General features: G+C 39.5%; 1 protein-coding gene across 3 annotated transcripts in view; it reads left to right on the forward strand.

Moving 5' to 3' along the window:
* The window catches only part of FGF10 (fibroblast growth factor 10), a 107,917-nt gene extending 93,471 nt beyond the window's left edge, over positions 1 to 14,446 (forward strand). For all 3 annotated transcript variants that reach the window (XM_075411698.1, XM_075411699.1, XM_009943675.2), the window contains exons 4-5: positions 7,408 to 7,511; positions 11,368 to 14,446. In XM_075411698.1, the coding sequence (XP_075267813.1) occupies positions 7,408 to 7,511; positions 11,368 to 11,565 (302 nt within the window). In that variant the 3' untranslated portion in view covers positions 11,566 to 14,446. The remainder of the gene's footprint in view (positions 1 to 7,407; positions 7,512 to 11,367) is intronic.
* Positions 14,447 to 20,232: the final 5,786 nt, after the last annotated feature.

A 20,232-nucleotide genomic window follows, 5' to 3' on the forward strand; every position in this document is an offset into this window, starting at 1 on the left:
TGTGGTTCTGAGAAAGGTCTCTAATAATTCGTCTTCTACATGGTCTTCATGCATCACGGAGATTTCACATCTTATGCTGATATTGTACTAATGCAGAAGGGCTCAGAGGTCCTGTTCTCATAGCCCTCCAGAAGTCTGGATACATATCTCAGGCTTATCCAAATGCATTAGATGTGAGAATGGGACTGGAAAGATCATGGGACATTCACATTTTGGCTATAGTTGATCTAAATATGACACATTAGCAGCTTGTTTTGTGGTCTTTCAGTGCTTTCACTTCTGATTTAGAGCAGGAAGGGTGGAGGTCTCAGCAAATACTAAATAAAAAACACCAAACTCATTTTAACTTCAAATAAAGTTTTAGTTTTAAGTCAAAGCTCAGATTAGTTATTATTTCCGATTTCTGCCCATAACTGTGGTATCATGTGTTGTGAGATTTATATCTCAAGCTGCCTTTCAAAGACAACTGCAAAGTCTGTAAGACTATATTTTAGTGGAGCTACTTTGCTTCATTGAAAAAACTTCCAAAGGCAAGCCTTGCTTAGCACATCTTCAGTTTCCTAGGTTTGTTTTATCTTCTAGTGCACCATCTTCTTCTCTCTGTTGTCAATAATTCTAATGCAAAACAAATGAAAAATAGGAATAACAGTGTAACGTCTCATTTGGGGATATTTTCAGCGTGCTTTGCACGATTGTAAATGATGAAACAGAGTGGAAACAGAGTCGATGGCCTCGTATTCCTTGGCACTTCAATCTTTCATGACCACATCCAACCAGTCTTCTCATTTCTTCAAACCAACCTTTTTCAAGCCACCTACTAAGAGCAGCTTTTCAGACTATCAAATATTTAACATTATGCCCTATCACCAACTTTGTTTGACCCAAGCCAATGCCAGTCAAAGATACTCCTTCTGAGAATCTGCCTGGAGGATGCACAAACCAAAGTTCCGAAAAGTTAGTTTAGAGGAATGTTACCACCTTCTGCCCTCTCCAGTTACCCACCAAGAGTAGCAGCTGCCTTCACAGGCCCAGCAGCTTCTTGTCACCGTTTGGGAAACTGGAAAGTTTCAGAAGCTCTCAGTCATCATTGCACTCCATCCAGCTGAACTCATTCTTCATCTGTGATATTTCTGCAGACAGGGGAAAAGGCAAGGGAGGGAGGGACTGCCTGTGGATTGCCATGTATCTAGGGTAATTTCTGAAAGAGGGAGGAAGAAGCAAGGTGGTCCTGTTCCTCTACGTTAAGAGGACTGAAACTAGGGTTGCAGAGGTTTAAAGTGGGTTTTAAGAAATTATTCCACAAATGGCACAGCTACGGAAAAATGGTCACTGCCTCACGTTGCAAAGCAGTTGAATTTAGTCCTGGAATCAAATGGTTCTCATTGCAGGATATGTTTGGATCCATTGCAGTACTGCCTTGAATGGTACATCTGATATCTATCAAGCTGTCTTTCCTAACAAATTGCTTGACATAATTCCTACAATATTTTGTAAATTTTTTCCTGCATATTACCAGCATTTTCATAAAAACATAGGACACTTGGAATCAACATACAGAATTGTGTAAGTGCAAGTTTTCACTTGTATTTTTTACAGTCCCTCTGTGCAGAGCATGACAGCCAGTCAGCTTTCTGTTGCCTTGTCATTTACATAATGAACACTTTTATAAACTATAAAAATACAGTTTATTGAAGTTATATTTTGTTTCTATTGGGAATAGGTTTCTAGCTTTTGGGACCTGTAAAGAGAGAACATGCATAGCTACAGGGCACATCTCGAGTTGATATTTAAAATGTTTCTAATTATAATCTGTTGGAAATGGTTTGGGTATTGAAAACTATGCTTTTACAGTGAATGTGGTCAAAGGGGATTAATTGTAATTGTTGAGTTTAAAGAGTTATGGCTGTAAAATAATAGTGTGCTATCTGTTTTAAAACCGTAATGGAGGCCACAGCTTTTTTTTTTTTTTTTTTAGTTATTTTATTTTCCTTCCAAATTCCTAAAAAGCATGGAAGCAGAAATGAGTAACTACTAATGAGAATTTTCACCCAAGAATATTAATTTTTTGTAGTGCTTATTATCAAGCCTAATGACAAGTCCCATTATATCATGAAAATTATTTACTCTACACATTCTTTTGGAGTGAAAATTTTTAAGGCATGGAAATGCCCGAGCCTAGGCAATGGTATGAAATCAGATACAAGAAACATATAAGAAAGTATGTTGAAATTCCTTTTTTGTTTCAGTCTTCACAGAAGAGAAACATGAGCTCCAAAGAGAAGGTAGATTGTTTGGAAAGAACAAAATGAAAATGAGTTGGATGATTTATCTGGTTTTCACTTGATAAAGTTTACTTGCACTACTGAGTAGATTGAACAAGCCTCATTGACCAAGCCTCTAGAGATTCATTCTGAAACCTTGAGGAGAAAAATGACTCCCCGGATAACTGAAGAAGTAGTAAATAAAATACCTGTCTTTAAAAAGGGAAAGAACAAAGACCTAGAGACAAGTCAACATAACTGAGAAAAAATATGGGAAAAATAATTTTTAAATGTGTGTTTTTAAAAACCTAAGAAATTATCAACCAAGAAGAATAATCAAAGAATTAATCAAAGATAAATAATACCAAATCAACCTAATTTACAACTGTTATGAGATTAAAATCTTCATGTATAGGAGGGAAGCAGTAGGTATGATAAATTTGAGAAAGATTTTAGAAACTAATGTCGCTAATGATATTCTCTTAACCAAGACCAGCAGAATCTAAGTGAAAGTCTTACAGTATGGAAAGCCATACTCAGGAATTAGCAGTTTTTCACTGCCAGTCTGCACAGAGGCATCAAGTTCCACAGGAGTCTCTTCAAGGTATCTCCTAATCAAAAATTCATTAACGACTTGAATGAAGGAATTGAAAATATGGTTGTAAAAGTTGCAGGCAATATGAGATTTGGAATAGTCGCAAGTATTTTGGAGGACTGAATAAGAACTCAAAACAACATTGACAATTTAGAGAAATTAAAAGTAAACAAGAGGCCACTTAACTGGGACATGTGTGAAGTATGACATTTAGTTAGGAGTAATCAAATTCACAACTATAGAAGGATGATTGCTTACATTTCTTCCATCTATCCAAGGGTGGTGGATGACATATCAAACATGAATCACTATTATCATATTACTGTAAAAAAAAAAGAAAGTATGCGTAAATGTATGAGTCTGCATATGTCCTTTGCAGGAAATACAAAATGTTCCTTCATTTATCAACACTGGTAAGATTTCAATAAGAGTATTATTGCCATGTTGTGGGCATAAGCAACAGGAGCGCTCAGAGGTCTAGAAAATCTGAAAGCTTTAGGGAAGGCATTGAAAAACTGGGCTTGTTTAGAAAGCAAAAATTGGTAGGTGGGTAAGTAGCTGTGATAATAATTCCTAAATACGTAAAAGATTTCTGCAAAGGACAAAAATAATCTCTTTTTCATTTTAGTTTACAGTTTAAACAAGAATTAATGGCCTCGAATTGCAACAAGGCCATTTAAATTGGATAACAGGTAAACTTTCTAATGTAGATCATGGAACAGGTTGCCTGGGTGGTCATAAAATCTCGTTTGTCGAAGGTGTTTGAGAACAATAATCCATCAAGAACAGCTTTCCTAGCTAAGGCCAGTGGAGTACCCACAGTGGTCTGGCATCCTTTCAGCCGTATTGTCTGTGAGTACACATAGGCTCTTACCACCAACCCTGCAGCACTTCAATAATATGAAATTTTACAGAGTTGATCTTCGAACCCCGTGGAAATTATATGTTTTTATTGCAGCATTATAGAAGTCCAGTCACGGCCCATGAGTCTACTACATAAACCTTAAGGAAAGTACAAAATTTTCTGTGCCCTCAAAGAAGTCATTTTCATTAGATGGGGAAAACACTACAGTTTTAAGCTTCATACTGTATGTCTCAATTTCTTTTTTTTATACATTCCTGCTGAATTTAATAATGACTCAAGAATAATCAAATACGTATTTTCACCCTTACATCAAAGGCATTTGATTTAAATCCAGTCTATTTCAAAGTTCTGAAAAGTCCTTCTGCTTGTAGATCCATGTCAGATGAGCTGGTGCTCTCATGCTGACCTTTGAAATTTGTGTCTACAACACTGACACTTGCGAAAAGATTCCTATTACCTTCAGTGGATTTCTGTCAAACTCACAAGAGAATCTCCTTCTGAGAAAATCTGTAAATAATACTGAATAACTTGCAATCTAGACAAAAGCTAGTTCTGTGCCTGTAACTAGTATGTAACTCCAGTCAAGTCTCTGGGGTGTAGAGAGAGTAGCAGGGTAGAAAAATACTAAATTAGGTCCTTACTACACAAAGGGTAATAAATCAGGGGTACTAAATTTATTTGAAAGAAATACAGCCATTGAAAGGTCCCCTTCTCTCTCCAAAGTACTGCAGAGGTTAGTATATGCAAAATTTTCATGGAAGATTGTACATTTTTCAACTTCCAAATACACAAAAGACACTCAGATTATAAATCCAGGATCACTGGTGATGAGATCAAACTGAGAATAGTTCCGAAGAATTCAGCTCCAGTTAAATAGTGTAACTAGGTATAATCAGGATAGTTACTGTGGATATAAAGTAACTGTCATAACATTTCTCCTCATGACCTCCTTTCAGCTGCGCCACTGGGGATGTAATGGAGTATGAGACTGCAAACAAACTTTACCAGAAAAAATTACTATATTTTCATGAATTACGTGAATGCTTCAGTTACTTTAACTTAGGTATGGTACTGAAGAGCAGTGTATCTCCATCATTCAGGTGCAAAATATTTAAAATAGGTTAATTCAGTCCAAGTTTCTTATTTAAGTAGTTCTCCTTCAGCTGCAAGTGTAATAATCAGTTGAAATAGTCTAATATATTGTTAACATTACAAGAATAATATGACAAAATATAATTCAGTTTAATCCATTTCAACATAAAAATTGATAATGGCACATCTTACGCCAGTATCATCTTTTCTTTTTGTTACTGCTGCTGTTGTTAGAAATGGACGCAGCCTAGTTTTATTGGTGCCACAGTTTGGGTTACAGCAATGTATTTCTGTAGAAAGAACTAATTAAATTCTTCTCATCACTTTTTGGCATGGAAAATACAAAAAAAATATGTCACTGGTATAAAAAGAAATGGGCATTGTAGCAGTGCTCACACCAAATTCTTACCCTCTAATAACTTGTCATCCATGTAACTTAAGGCACTCAACTGTGTTTGATTGTGAGCACAAATACTTTAGGAGATGTCCCATGGGACAGAAATCATAAAGACCACTGCTGTGTATTATTGCTCGCACAGAAAATCAAGAAAGCAGCTTTGGCTTTTCTTTGCTGTGAAAATGAGCAGCATTTTAAGAGTAATACAAGCGTAATAGGCCTTATCTGGTATGGATGCAATGATCTGCTTGTATCAATGGCATGATGCTAGTAATAATGAACTGACTATCAAGACCTAATTAAGGAGCCCTCGCAACTTTTCTCAAGATTAGACAGTATAATTGTCTTCATCTTATGTACGGAAGATGATACATGGCTCCTTTGCAACAGCAGACAAGTTAGGCATAAAGGTAGGTCATGGGTCTTAACTGCCTCTTCCCTCATGTTTTCTGGGTCTTCCTAGATTGCAGAGTTCGCCTACGTTACAGCTCCTCTTATTTCCACCTAAGCACCTTGTGCTGACTATATACATTCTCTATGTATATAGTACATATAACTAACTAAAGGAATGGTAATGGTGTTTAGAGTTTTCATTTAAATAACTGCACATATCTTTTCTGCTTGGCAGTAGTTAGGCAGCTCCAGATACCAGAGGGGCCTTTGCTGCTGCTGAGCTGGATACTGCTGATGACAGAGTCAGCTGATTTTGGGAACTGTTGGTTTTACTCCCTGCTGGGTAGCAGATATGCAATGCCGTATATAACTGTGCAGTCATTCTGTTCAGGTCTGGGTTTCAAGCCTGAGAGGTGATTATTGCAGTATTGTTCTCGCGTGGCTCTAAGAAGCTCAGTGGTTATTCATATGTTTCACAGCATAGCTGAAGATTTCTTGGTTTATATGTGCAACTCCACCCTTACCACTGCTGATTTTTCATGCTGCAATTAAGAATATTACCATAAAAATGTTACAGCAGAAGGCTTTATCAAGATTTTTTTTAAATTAATACAAGATTGTGTCTATCAAAATTTCTATGTGCATTTTTATATCACTATCTAAACAAAATGATCCTCCTACTTTCAGCTGTTATAGGTTTGGACAAGAAACCTTTTTTTTAGGACATAGGGATTTTCCAGTACTACCCTGCTCAGACAAAAAGCATAGAACATATTTAGAAGGAAATTGTCGCACATTCTTTTTTTTAAGTGGGTAGCAACTTATCAATGTTTTTTCAACTGACCTATTCGTCACATTGTTTGTTGTCTTGGTCTAGGATGTTCTTTACAATTTCTCAACACTTCTGTCCCTCATGTAATTTCCCCATTGGCAGATCCTTAGTGACTACAGCGTTACATGGGCTATTGGTCTGACTACTTTAATATCTGCTTTAATATCAGGAGAAATGTTGGAGGCAGGCATGCTACCTGGATAAACCATTTAGAAGTTATTTTGTTTGAGCCATATTTATCCTGTATTAAGACACAATGCCCAAACAACATAACCATCCACTTGGTCTAGTAATAGCAGAAAAGAGATCTGTAAAGTCACTATGTAAGTTGTAGTAGCTTCTACTACACCCAAATCAGTATACTTTTGGGCAGAAAACATAGAGATGAAACGTTCTGTCTCCCATTATTGGCCCCTTGAGCCACCCAGTATCACAGAAAGAGTTTGTTTTAAAGAAAAAAAAATCATATTTATTATAAACAGAGCAAACCATTTCAATAGCTGAAAGACAAAGATAATGTGGCTGTTAGGGTTAGTCTTAACTATATCCTAAAATGTCAACATACTTGCCAAAATGAATTTATCAGCTCAGTGCAGCCAAGAGATTTAGTTTATCTAGATGTCCTACAAGGAATAAATAGTTTACCGCTGGTTTTGAAGACTGGGGCAAATCTAAAGTTCTATTGACATATGCTATAGATTTAATGTAATGCTGTGTTTCAGATGTCTTTTCTGATAAATTTTAGTAAAATCTGTGCTAAGAAGAATGGAGCTGCTTCAGTATTTATGGTGGTTAAAATGCAAGGTTAGCAAAGGAAACAAGTTAATTGAAACAATGTTGGTGTATATCCTTGCAATGGTTTAGAGTTGGTTCCAAATATGAGATGTTTAGTGTTTTACAGGTTCATTGTCTTTTCTGTACTGAAAAAATCCTCTAATGAAGTAATTAAATAGCTTGATTTTTATTTTTTAGGCATATTGGAGATAACATCTGTAGAAATTGGAGTTGTGGCAGTTAAGTCCGTTAAGAGCAACTATTATTTAGCCATGAACAAGAAAGGAAAAGTCTACGGTTCTGTAAGTATTTTTTTTACCTTTCAAATGGATTGCAGTAGTCAGCTTAGTTCCCTCACCTACTGAAAACCCCACTTGCCTTTGCATTACTACTAATTAGAGCTGAAATGAGCTGTTCATCAAATTTTCATCCTCTAGTAAACCATCAGCCCTGCTTCACCACAAGCTGCCTGTTATTTGTTAAGCTCATATCATGCCAAAGCAGCTGCTGGGATTTATCATACTTACTGTTTCAGTCAAGTTTCATATTAAGTAATGGCAAATGGAGAGGGTCCTACAAAATGTAAGCTATATGGCTCTTTTTCCCCTGTTTTTCTGCAGTACAGTCACAGTTAGCAGTAATTTGAGGGGGGGCATAAAGTGTACCCAAAATCTTGGAAATGTTAACTGATAGAGCGGACACACCAAATTACGTAACTATGACTTACAAGAAGATTTATACAGTAGCCAGCTTTAAATTGGCTGTATTAATTAATACACAAGATTATGGGAGTACAGAGAGGTATAGAGGTTTATATCAGCAGATAGATAAGCTTTGACTGAGAGGAATTTGGGTATAATTTGAAATTTGTGCATGTGTACTCTGTATTAGTGTAAGTTTGGGGTTACTGGTACTTTCGGGGGAGGAGGGATGGGGAGGACAACAAACCAGCAACCCAACAAAACCAATTAACTATCCAAATATTTTTAATAGCAAGCAATATGATCTATAAATCTGAGTACTAAACTCAAGTGTACCATCACACATCCATATGATTACACAAACACCAGATTGTTCTAGTGTTAAATCTGGTTTGGTTTGTAATTTTGCAACTTTTTGCCAGTTTCAGTGAGTTTGAGCCTACATAAACATAACCTTATCAAAGTCATTTGCAAAGGTTATGAGCCATTAGTCTTCAGATTGCTTAGTACTCAGAACATCCACAGGCTTTAAACAGAACAGGTCACAGATAGGTACTGGGACTGGGTTTATCCTCAGGCAATGTAGCTAAGCCTCCTACCTCTGCTGCAGATAATGAAGTTACGAGAGTGTCAACTAAGACTCAAGGGGCAAGAAGTCATTTGGCACTCCTTTTTAAGGAAGCATTTCTATGGAGTGGGTTTAGTTCATACGAATTATGTAAACTCTCCTCCCTCATCTGCACCGTGGGTAATCACTCCTGGTTCAAAAAGTTTCTTCTGACTTTCTAAACCCTGGGCAGTGTCAAATAATCACATTAATTAAAGACTAGAACAGAGAAATGTTTCTGAAACTTGTGTAAATTTGGATTTTAATTTCTAGAATTACACTAGTCAGAAACACAGGATAATTAGTGCTCAGTCGTGCACTGTTGGGAGGTGTAAGGGTGTACTGAGTTCCTGACAAAGTTAGAATTTGTCAGTTAAGCTAAGCTCGTTGATCATGGGTGTGTATGCTTCTGCACATACATGAAGGTGTTAGTGTAAATCACCATCTTAATTCACACATCTCAGGTTGCAGCATTTAATTTAGTCAATTTTGATGGTCTTTCCCAAAGCCTGAGATAAGTTTTGCTACCCAGGTTGTTAGCCGCAGCTGGTGTGGTTAGACTCCATCCCAACCCCTACATACACACAAAAGAAGTCAAAACAGCTTTCATGTACCATAGGTGGAAACTGCTGCCATAAGATTTGGTAATTCATAGTGTATTAGAAATAGTGTTGACAGGAGGATACGAATGTGGAAAGTCTTTTTTTTAATTCCAGCTGAGATAATTTTTCAATATTCACATCATAAAATCACGACATAATGACTTATCAAAACTGATTCCATAATACTTCAGAGATTTCAAGAATTCTTCTGTTATTATTTTCCCCATCCTCCCAAGACTTGCAGTTAGACTCATATTACTGCAGTGTGGCAGCTTGCAGATGGATATGAAAAACAGAACCAATAAAAATTGTAAAAACACTCTTAAGCATGTGCACAATAGACATTGGTGCAGGGTTATGCTGAAATTTGTTTTAAATGAGCAAAGTGGTCTTGGGCTAACACTCAGACCCCTGGCAATAAGATTTCTTAACCACTTCACAATATCATCTCTTCTCTCTGTATTATGTAAGACTAGAGATAAAAGTTTAGATTCGAGTACAATTCTGCATCAGAGAAAACAAGTAAGACTGTTTCTGTGTTTATCAGATACCTTTCTATTTGTCTGACTTTGTTTAGAGTGAAGGAGTAAAAGACTATTTGGTTTCTTTAACAAAATAAGCTGCAGGCAGATAGGAAAAGTTACTGCAGTTTAGAACGGTGATGGATTGTCACCTGCCTTCTCAATACCTTGACGCCACAGGTGGCATATTAAAGCAAATAAATATTAAATTATCTATATGTAGCTTTGTGAATACAGGCAATATTGAGGGTCATTTTGTAGAGAGTCTTCTCTCAATAGTGTCTTCTCCAACAGTCAGTGTTCCACTAACTACTTGTCCCAAAGCCAAAGAGCATTTTGGGAGCCAAACTGAGTTTGAATATGCACAATTCTGTTAGGAAAACATATGCATGTGTTCTGTGGTCTTAGCAGCAACTAAGTGAGACGTTAATTGTAGACCCAAAAATTCTTAATGTATCAAAGTAGTGAACATATCTAGTTTAAAAATTTAATTTAAATTAATAGGAATGGAAAATATGTATTTTTAATATCCTTATGTGCTTTTTTGTTAATGTGCATACTTTCTATATCTTTACTAGCTGAATATCTAAGGATTTTGATCGTTATAAAAGATAAAACATCCCTGAAATTATTATCTGTACTATGAAAATTATTTTATTATTCAGACTTATCTCTTGTCTTCTTCATAGACATGTCAAAAATACCTCATGTAGTGAGTATATCATACTCTGAGATTCTGACATACTTCTCTCTAAGCTGTGAAATAACATCTTCTGAAATGCAGAAATAACAAAATGCTGAATTTTGGTTGTCCTTTAAGTACGTTGTAAAAGTCCCACTTTCAAAAGCCTTCTAAATGGAGTAGAAGTAACTTGATAAAGCTGGGGCTTTTTATATGTAGGAATTACTTATTTGTGACAACAAAGCATTCTTGTCTTCGTTATAGAGAAGCAGATCTGCACAGAAGTGCATTGAACATTATAGAAAAATCTTTCAAACAACATTCTCCTTTAAAAATAAAAAGCCTTAATCCCTCACACCATACACAAAATTGCTTTCAAGTTTATTTAGTCAGTAAGACACAGCATCGTACATGATTCTTTCTCAGGCTAAGCCCCTCTTCAGGTCAGCAAAGTAAACAGGCCTCAGATCCATTGCAACAGCAGCATAACAGTGATTTGCACCCATCCAAAATAGCCTTATTTCATGGCCAGTGCGGTGCCAAGAAGAAGACCTATGCCATGCATAAATAAGAAGTAGGCCTAGGTCACACATACTTGTTTAACGTATGGTATCTACAATCTGGTTCAAGATATTTAAGGGTTGTATTTGTTAGAACTGAAATACGATGAATAATTCCGAGATTACTACCTCATACTTTGATTTTATGACTGAGAATTTGATTTCATATGTTGCTATATTCCAACACAGAGAAGTTTAATTTTAGCTGTGAGTGAATTATATAATTTCACTGCTATAATTATGTTCTGAATAATTGGTTATTTCTTTTGTTGGTTTCACTTTTTGCAGTCTAGCTGAAGTTGCTTTAAATCCCGTGGACACAGTGACACCTTTCTTTAAATATACTGTAGAATCCTTAAAGAGTGTCATATACAGAAACTGAAATCTTCCAAAACATTTTTAGAAACTATTTACCTTCAGTATGCTGCAACTCTGAAAGACTATACTCATCCTCATTTTGTGTATTTGTTTTCTTCTTTTAACAGAAGGAATTTAACAGTGATTGCAAATTGAAGGAACGAATAGAAGAAAATGGATATAACACATATGCATCCTTAAATTGGAAGCACAATGGAAGGCAAATGTTCGTGGCCCTGAATGGAAGGGGGGCCACAAAGAGAGGGCAGAAAACAAGAAGGAAAAACACTTCAGCTCACTTTCTTCCGATGGTTGTAATGTCATAGGTGAAGGAACTATATTATTGATGCAGTTGAACCAAAGGCTCTTATGTCAAGAATATTTGGTAATCCTCTTGAAAAGTAAATGCAAAAAAATAGTGCAGACATCTGCTTGTTTGAAGAGAGAGCAGGGGAAGCCTTTGAAAGTTTTGTACTCATTGCTGGCACATGAAATACTTTTATTTAGTTCAGTGTCATATCTTATAATCAAGATACAAGCTGGATCAAGTGGGATGGAAGTTATTGCCAGTGTGAACTTTTTTTTTTTTTTTTTTATTTCTGCAACTGAATTTAACAGACGTGAGAGTCTGTTGAATGATCTTCATTGGGGATGCTATTTATGAAATACTAACTCATATCAAAGACTTTAATTGCTCGTTCAAGCCTAATGATCCAATGAACAGTTAGACACACAAGCATTTATTGGAAGCACTTGGGTCACATGCACAAATAATGTCATTTCTGAGGAAGCCTTGTGGAAGAATGGATAGGATTAAGGAATATAAGCAAAGTAGTGTCAAACTGTTCTAACAAAACGAATAGTATGGTTTGCTTGTATGTTCTAACTTCATTTCTTTTTATTTCTCTCTAAGTTATTTATTTAATAGGATGTTAAATATCTTTTTGATTTGAAATGTTTTCCTCATTTCTTCTTTGTTATTTTCCCTTTTTCTCAGTACTTCACACAGAGTTTGACAGGTTAAAATGTCAACACCTCAGAAGTACTCTGAGACTAGGTATTAGACAAGGCTTTAAAGGCAGAATTTAATGTCTATAATCCATTTTTTTCCTAAACTGTCTTGCACTTAAGCAAAAAGACCAAACAAGCAGTGCTTGGATTTATGGTATTGGGTGTCTTTATGTTGGAGAAATTTTTTGCTTATAAGCACTGAAGAACAAACTTCAAGACATACTTTGTTCAAAGGGTCTTTCTGCTATTTTGAAACTGAGAGAAGGGGCCACATCTGTACTTGGGTGTCACTGCATCTGTGTGTATATTCATCTGACTTTGATTTCAGTTTGGAAGTAAGAACTAATGCATTGCAATCAGTGTGATATTCTGCAGTAAGCATTGGGCTCAAACCTAGATCTGGACAGCCCTGTTAAAGTCATAGAGATTGCAAATGTTAAAATTAAACAATGTGTGATTCCCAAGTGTAAAATCTGGCCTCTGAAAGGTATGTAAGAAGGCAACACAGTCCTGCACTCCTTATTCAGTTAATGCACCCATTCAGCATATTTGCCCGTGTTAACAGCTTGTAGAATCACAGGTATATAGTGGGAGCAATACCTAAGTAAGGACTGAGGGACAGGAGATCCAAAGTCATGCTCATACATTTATCAGAGATTATTACTCACATGTGTATTCTATATGAGAGCCAACCATAAAGCTGTGCTGGCATCCAGCTTTAGCATGCCTTTCATATCCATCACAGTAACTGAAGGCTCAAAACACATAATATCCAGCACATTTTTATAAAGTGTTACTAGTCCCATGGCTTAACTTGGGCAACTGCAGTATAAAAAAGTTAAGCATAATATGAAGTCTCTTCAATTAAAGGTACATAAGGTTTGTTTTATGTTTTGCTTTACTCTGTAATTTTAGAGAGCTCTGGATAGCTCACCAATGTAACCATATTGAGATTCATTTTGTTAGAGCAGATAAATAGAAAACAGTACATCAAAAAATTTAGTACCACTGTCTTCACATTGTATTCCAATAAATAAATAAATAAGCCTTTGCAGTGTCTTTAGTAAGAAACAAAAGTAGTATAATATTGTTTTGTTCTAAATACTTTAAGTGATAACTATGAGATTATATTGATGCTGCAGTTTTATCTTCAATATTTCTTGTTGTGAAAAAGTTGGGTTTATTTTTATTGTTTGGAAACTGTATTTTGGTACAAAGGAGAGCCTTGCTTAATGTGTCTTTTTGAGAATGTTTAACCTCTATAAAGGCTGGTGTTGTTGGAATCTTCTATAACTTATTTAAGTCAATGTTTAACCAGCACTTCAATCTTAATCTGTTATTTAAATATTAGCTGTTTTTTTTTAAAAAAGGCAAAAAAATAATAGCTTTCCAGTAAAATACAAAATGGCCAGATTGTATTTCCTGTTCTTAAATAAAGTCAACCGTTTTAACACCAGGAATTCATGGAGAGGCAACATTTAAGCTCATAGCTGACATTGTATTTCATGGTACTTTATCTCCAGCTTGCTTTTTCACAAATGAGATGTTTTTAGAAAAGGAAATGAGAATTTCAGGTTCTAGATGTAATTCCAGGTCATAACAAAACTTAACTACAATGATAAAAGCAAGTTTCTGTTGTTTAAAATTTGTAATCAATAATTAAAACCAACAAGACCTAATGGACCACCCACAGAGAGTATTCAGCATGAGCTCGGACAAATGCAGTTTTGGATGACCACTTAAAGAACATTCAGGGTACAAATTAAATTCTCTTTTGACAGAATTACCTAAATGACTTGGTCAGGGGAGGGATTATGCATAAATATTACCACAGTACTCAAAATACCATGCTGCTCAGATGCCAAAATTGGGAAGCATTACTTTTCCAAAGTGAGTCAAGAGCCATTTGTGACATGTGTAGTGGTTTCTGAAAATTAACCAAAATAAAAAAACCTTGAAGGAATCAGTGATTCCTGTGTGTTTGGTGTACTGTAATACCCACTGTTGTGGGAGCAAACTGCAGGCGCTCTGTCTAGAGTATCACAGATACTCAACCATAATCTCTGGTTTCTGTCACCCTTAGTGTAACAGACTCCTGTGGTAAAGGAAAATGTAAGGGGATCAAAAAATGAAAAGGAAAGCAAATCACTCAGCAACAATGTATAGTATGTTATATTTAAATAAAAATAATAAAATGTGGAGAATAGAGAATGAGCGTTTTGTCCTTATTTGGTTTAACAACTTGAAATGATACTGCACAATAAAAATAAAAAGGGAAAAGATCCATTCTACTGCAGGGTGTGGTTTGGTTCTGTATAGCCCCAAAACAAAAGTCACTTAAACATTTGTAAGTTTCTGTAATTTTTTTGCATGTGTGAGTCAGCTGTCTCCACACTAATAACAACCAGATACTTTAGATTCTTCCTGTAAATATTCAAATCCACCTAGTTTATACAGTACAAAAAGCAATGAATTTAAAGCAAGCACGTTTGATGAAAGAATGAAGGGGTTTAGGAAGAAGAACATGTACTCACATTTTTAAAATAAACTTTAGATATGGAATTCAAGACACTTCAGGTTATAAAGCTCACTAAAGATTAGTAAGCTTTAGCAAGGTAAGAATCCCAGTGAATGAGCACAACTTTGTAATTTATGCCCCTGCTGATCTACTCACACAACCATAACTGCTTCAAAGAATGATCTTGAAATTAGTACATGAAGACAGCTGCTGTTTTGAAGTATCAAGTATCATTATTTACTCTATTAAGTTAGATTGTGGGGCAGAATTAATCCACTTAATTTCCTGTTTAATTGGAGAACGTACAACACAAACACATTTTCTGCTGCAGCTAGTCAATCTGTGATTACTGACAGTATTTTTCAGAAAAAGCTTCATTGACTGAAACACCTGCAAAAAGAAGTTATTTCGCATTACCTTATAAGCAAGAAATAGAATATGGAAAATTCATTGGTTTTGGACCTAGGAGATTATGATTTGTAGTTATGCTTACCTTCTCAAAATATTTGTACCTCATGTTTAACTGTATGGGAGTTTCCTCAGAAAGAATTTTGAGATTTTCTAATGAAGCATGGTGAATCTCAGATAATTGATTGATGTTTTTTCACTCAGTAATCCCAGAAAAAAAAAAAAAAAAGTAGTTTTGTCCACACCAACAATGTAAAGAAGATATGTTTGCTCCTGTGAAAGACAAAATAAAGGAACCATGACTAAGCCTCAAGTAATTGATAAGGGAGCACTGATTTCTAAGTTACTGCACTGTAAATGAGAATTTGCACTCCTGAAATTCCTCACCAGGACCTTTGGTGGTGCCATTGTGTACTATTTCATTAATGCAAAATACTAACTGCTGCAACTGAATAAATGAATATGCTGGTGGTGGCATCAGAAATACATGTCCTGTTAGACCATTGACAAAATATGAGGCTATGAGAATCACAATATCTGAAAAAAAAAAACACAGAAAGTACCCTGCTGTATATAGTTCTGTGTAAAATATTTAGGGGCCCCATAGTACATAGATAATGTACCACAATGGAAAAAACAGGGTTTATATTTACATCAAAGCTCAGACTCTATACCTGTCTTGTGATAATGTAGTTGTCCTGGGTTTGGCCAGGACAGGGTTAATTTTCACCGGACTCCAGGAAGGGGCACAGCCGGGGGGTGGGGGCTGAACCCACCTGGCCAAACAGAGCCCGGTATTCCATACCATGTGACGTCACGCTGGGTTCCAGGGGGGGGGGGAGGGGGTCGCGGCGGGAACTCACTCGCGGCTTGGGGGGGCTCGGCGCCAGTGCTGTTCGGGCAAGCGGCTGTCTGGGTCGTACGGTTCGTTGTTGTGTTTTTCTCCTTATCTGTATCGTTGTTGTTCCTGTTTCCCTCTGTTTGCTGTTCTGTTAAACTGCCCTTATCCCGACCCACCGGTTTCTGCCTTTTTCTTTTCATTCTCCTCCTCATGCCGGCGGGGGGAGGGGCGGCCGCGTGGCGCTTTTGTTGCCGGCGGCAGCCGAAACCAAAACATTAAATTGGCGCCCAAGCGTGGGGCAGGGATAACGGCAGGGCTGAGCAGCGGGTGTTAAAACTGTTTTCTTAGATTTGCTTAAATTTTGTTATACGCATTTTTCTGTGTTAAATAGTCGCCGGTAAAAAAAAAAAGAAAAAAAATGTTTCTGACTTTGATCAAGTGGCTCTGCTATGTAAATCCGTACTTGCACTATGTGTTCATTGCCATGCTGTTCATCATGGCTGGGAAAAAGATCAGGATGATGATTTTCCTCAACTGTACGATATCGACTTATGACATGATAGCATCACTGTGTATGAAATTAGGCTTGTATTTGCATGCGGCACTGCGGTCATTTCCGTACCTCGGGTCCTATGTCTTAGAATTTGTGAATAATCAAACCCAGTCTGTGGGGAAAACCGAAGGGGATACCTTCCCCCACTCTTTCGCCCTCCCTCTTGTGCCTCAGGCTGGTCCTAAGGGCTTTTGAGAATTTCGAGTACCTGTGGGATGCTCAGGGCAGCACTCTCCTTTTGTTATGCCTCCTGAATGGGTTGCAGGTTTTGTTTAGGGTTAAGCAAGTCGTTAAGAACATCGTGCAGAGACCTGCCCCGGGGCTGGATAGCTGTGAGTGGCTCGGTGTGTGGGACAGCATGGGCAGGTGTCTAGAGCAGTGGGCACCACCAGTGTTTTTTAAACTCACCCCTGAGCAAGTACAGAATCCGGAAAAACTAGTAAAATATCTGAAAAAAGTGTGCTGCCACCCTGGGAACTCCAGAGAGACACAGATCACCACAATGTGCTGGGGTCTGGCCCACGCCTACCGAGACCTGTTCAACCTGATTCAGTGCCCTAAAGGGGAAAGGGGGGGAAGCGAAGCGGCAGGCGCTGCGACTGGCACTGCCCCCCCAGCCGGCCCTGCAGCCCCTCCAGCCCAGCAGGCAGTCACAGCCCCCCCGACCAGCACCACGGCTGCTGCAGCCACAGCTGCAGGGTCTGCCTCGGTTTCCCTGGCAGGCACAGCAGCGGCTCCAGCCCCAGCTCCAGCCGCGGGCATCGTGGCTGAGCCCAATGACCAACCTGTGCAGGTAGCAGTCGCCCCTGTAAAACTAAAGAAAGATGCAAAGAGAGCAGATCACTCCGGGAGGGATGACGAAGAGCCAGGGTCATCACGGGAGATAGAGACAGAGATCATCACCCGGTCCCTGTCCCTGGGCGAGCTGCGAGACATGCGGAAAGATTTCAGCCGCCACCCAGGCGAGCACATTGCCACCTGGCTGCTGCGGTGCTGGGATAACGGGGCCAGCAGCTTGGAGTTAGAGGGCAAGGAAGCCAAGCAGCTGGGATCCCTGGCCAGGGATGGGGGCATTGACAAGGCCATTGGGAAAAAGGAACAAATCCTCAGCCTCTGGAGGAGACTTCTGTCAGGCGTGAGGGAGAGGTACCCCTTCAGTGACGATTTTGTATGCTATCCTGGCAAGTGGACCAATATGGAAAGGGGTATTCAGTACTTGAGGGAATTAGCTGTGCGGGAGCTGGTTTACTGTGACACAGACGATGAGCAGGTACCCACAGACCCAGATGAACTCCAGTGCTCACAATCCATGTGGAGGAAGTTTGTGTGGAGCGCACCCTCCTCACATGCCAACTCACTGGCAGTTGTAAACTGGAAAGGTAAAGAGGCACCAACAGTGGATGAGGTGGCTGTCAGACTCCGCCAATATGAGGAAAGTCTCTCTTCCTCCCTTGTCTCAGCTGTAGAGAAACTGGTCAAGCGACTAGACAGGAATATTTCCTACTCCCCACCTGTACGGGCCAGTGTCTCAACTATTAGGGGCAAGCGTTTTTCTGCTCAGGAGAGGCAATACAGAGGCTATACACCCCGGGGCACCCTGTGGTTCTACCTGCGTGACCACGGAGAGGACATGAGGAAGTGGGATGGAAAACCCACCTCAACTCTAGAGGCATGAGTGCGTGAGTTGCGAGGTAAAACAATCACAAAAGGGGATTCTGTTAGGAAAAGTGCCGCTCCAGTTTCCAGAAGCCAGCTCTCCAGACCAGGTAGACAGTTGGACCTTGATTCCGATCCTCTGGAGGGGACCTCCAAGTCATTCTTACAGCAAGTGAGCAGCAAATTCTCTGACGAGGATTAGAGGGGCCCTGCCTCCAGCCAGGTGGAGGAAAGGGACAACCGTGTTTATTGGACGGTGTGGATTCGGTGGCCTGGCACGTCAGATCCACAAGAGTATCAAGCTCTAGTGGACACTGGTGCACAGTGTACTTTAATGCCATCAGAGTTCCAAGGGTCAGAGTCCATTTGCATTTCTGGAGTGACAGGGGGGTCCCAAGAGCTGAGTGTGCTGGAGGCTGAAGTGAGCCTCACTGGGCAGGAGTGGCAGAAGCACCCCATTGTAACTGGCCCCGAGGCTCCGTGCATCCTTGGGATAGATTGTCTTAGGAGAGGCTATTTCAAGGAGCCAAAGGGGTATCGGTGGGCTTTTGGCATAGCTGCTGTGGAGACAGAAGAAATTAAACAGCTGTCCATGTTGCCTGGTCTCTCGGAGGATCCTTCCGTTGTGGGGTTGCTGAGGGTTGAAGAACAACAGGTGCCAATCGCGACCACAACGGTGCACCGGTGACAGTATCGTACCAACCAAGACTGCCTTCTCCCCATTCATCAGCTGATCCGCCAGCTGGAGAGTCAAGGAGTGATCAGCGCAACTCGCTCACCCTTTAATAGTCCCATATGACCAGTGAGAAAATCTACTGGAGAGTGGAGACTGACAATAGACTACCGTGGCCTGAATGAAGTCACACCACCGCTGAGTGCTGCCGTGCCAGACATGCTAGAACTTCAATATCAGCTGGAGTCAAAGGCAGCCAAGTGGTACGCGACAATTGACATCGCTAATGCATTCTTCTCCATCCCTTTGGCAGCAGAGTGCAGGCCACAGTTTGCTTTCACCTGGAGGGGCATCCAGTACACCTGGAATCGACTGCCCCAGGGGTGGAAACACAGTCCCACCATTTGCCATGGACTAATCCAGACTGCACTGGAAAAGGGTGAAGCCCCAGAACATCTGCAGTACATCGACGACATCATTATATGGGGCGACACAGCGGAGGAGGTTTTTGAGAAAGGGGAGAAAATAGTTCAGATCCTTCTGAAAGCCGGTTTTGCCATTAAGCGAAGTAAAGTCAAGGGACCTGTGCAAGAGATCCAGTTTTGGGGAATAAAATGGCAGGATGGGCGCCGTCAAATCCCAATGGACGTCATCAACAAAATAGCAGCTATGTCTCCACCAACCACAAAAAGGAAGCACAGGCCTTTCTGCATGTTGTGGGTTTTAGGAGGATGCACATCTCAAATTACAGCCAAATTGTGAGTCCTCTGTACCATGTGACCCGGAAGAAGAATGATTTTGAATGGGGCCCTGAGCAACGACAGGCATTTGAACAGATTAAACGGGAGATAGTTCATGCCATAGCCCATGGTCCAGTCCGGTCAGGGCAAGATGTTAAAAACGTGCTCTACACCACAGCCGGGGAGAATGGCCCAACCTGGAGTCTCTGGCAGAACGCACCAGGGGAGACTCGAGGTCGACCCCTGGGGTTCTGGAGCCGGGGATACAAAGGATCCGAGGCCCGCTGTACTCCCACTGAAAAAGAGATTCTGGCAGCATATGAAGGTGTTCGAGCTGCTTCAGAAGTGGTGGGCACTGAAGCACAGCTCCTCCTAGCACCACGATTGCCGGTCCTGGGCTGGATGTTCAAAGAGAGGGTCCCCTCTACGCATCATGCCACCGATGCTATGTGGAGTAAGTGGGTCGCGCTGATCACCCAGTGTGCCCGAATGGGAAACCCCAGTTGCCCAGGAATTCTGGAGGTAATCATGGACTGGCCAGAAGGCAAAGATTTCGGAGCATTGCCAGAGGAGGAGGTGACAGGTGCTGAAGA

This window comes from Opisthocomus hoazin, chromosome Z, assembly GCF_030867145.1.
Source record: "Opisthocomus hoazin isolate bOpiHoa1 chromosome Z, bOpiHoa1.hap1, whole genome shotgun sequence".
Taxonomy (NCBI): domain Eukaryota; kingdom Metazoa; phylum Chordata; class Aves; order Opisthocomiformes; family Opisthocomidae; genus Opisthocomus; species Opisthocomus hoazin.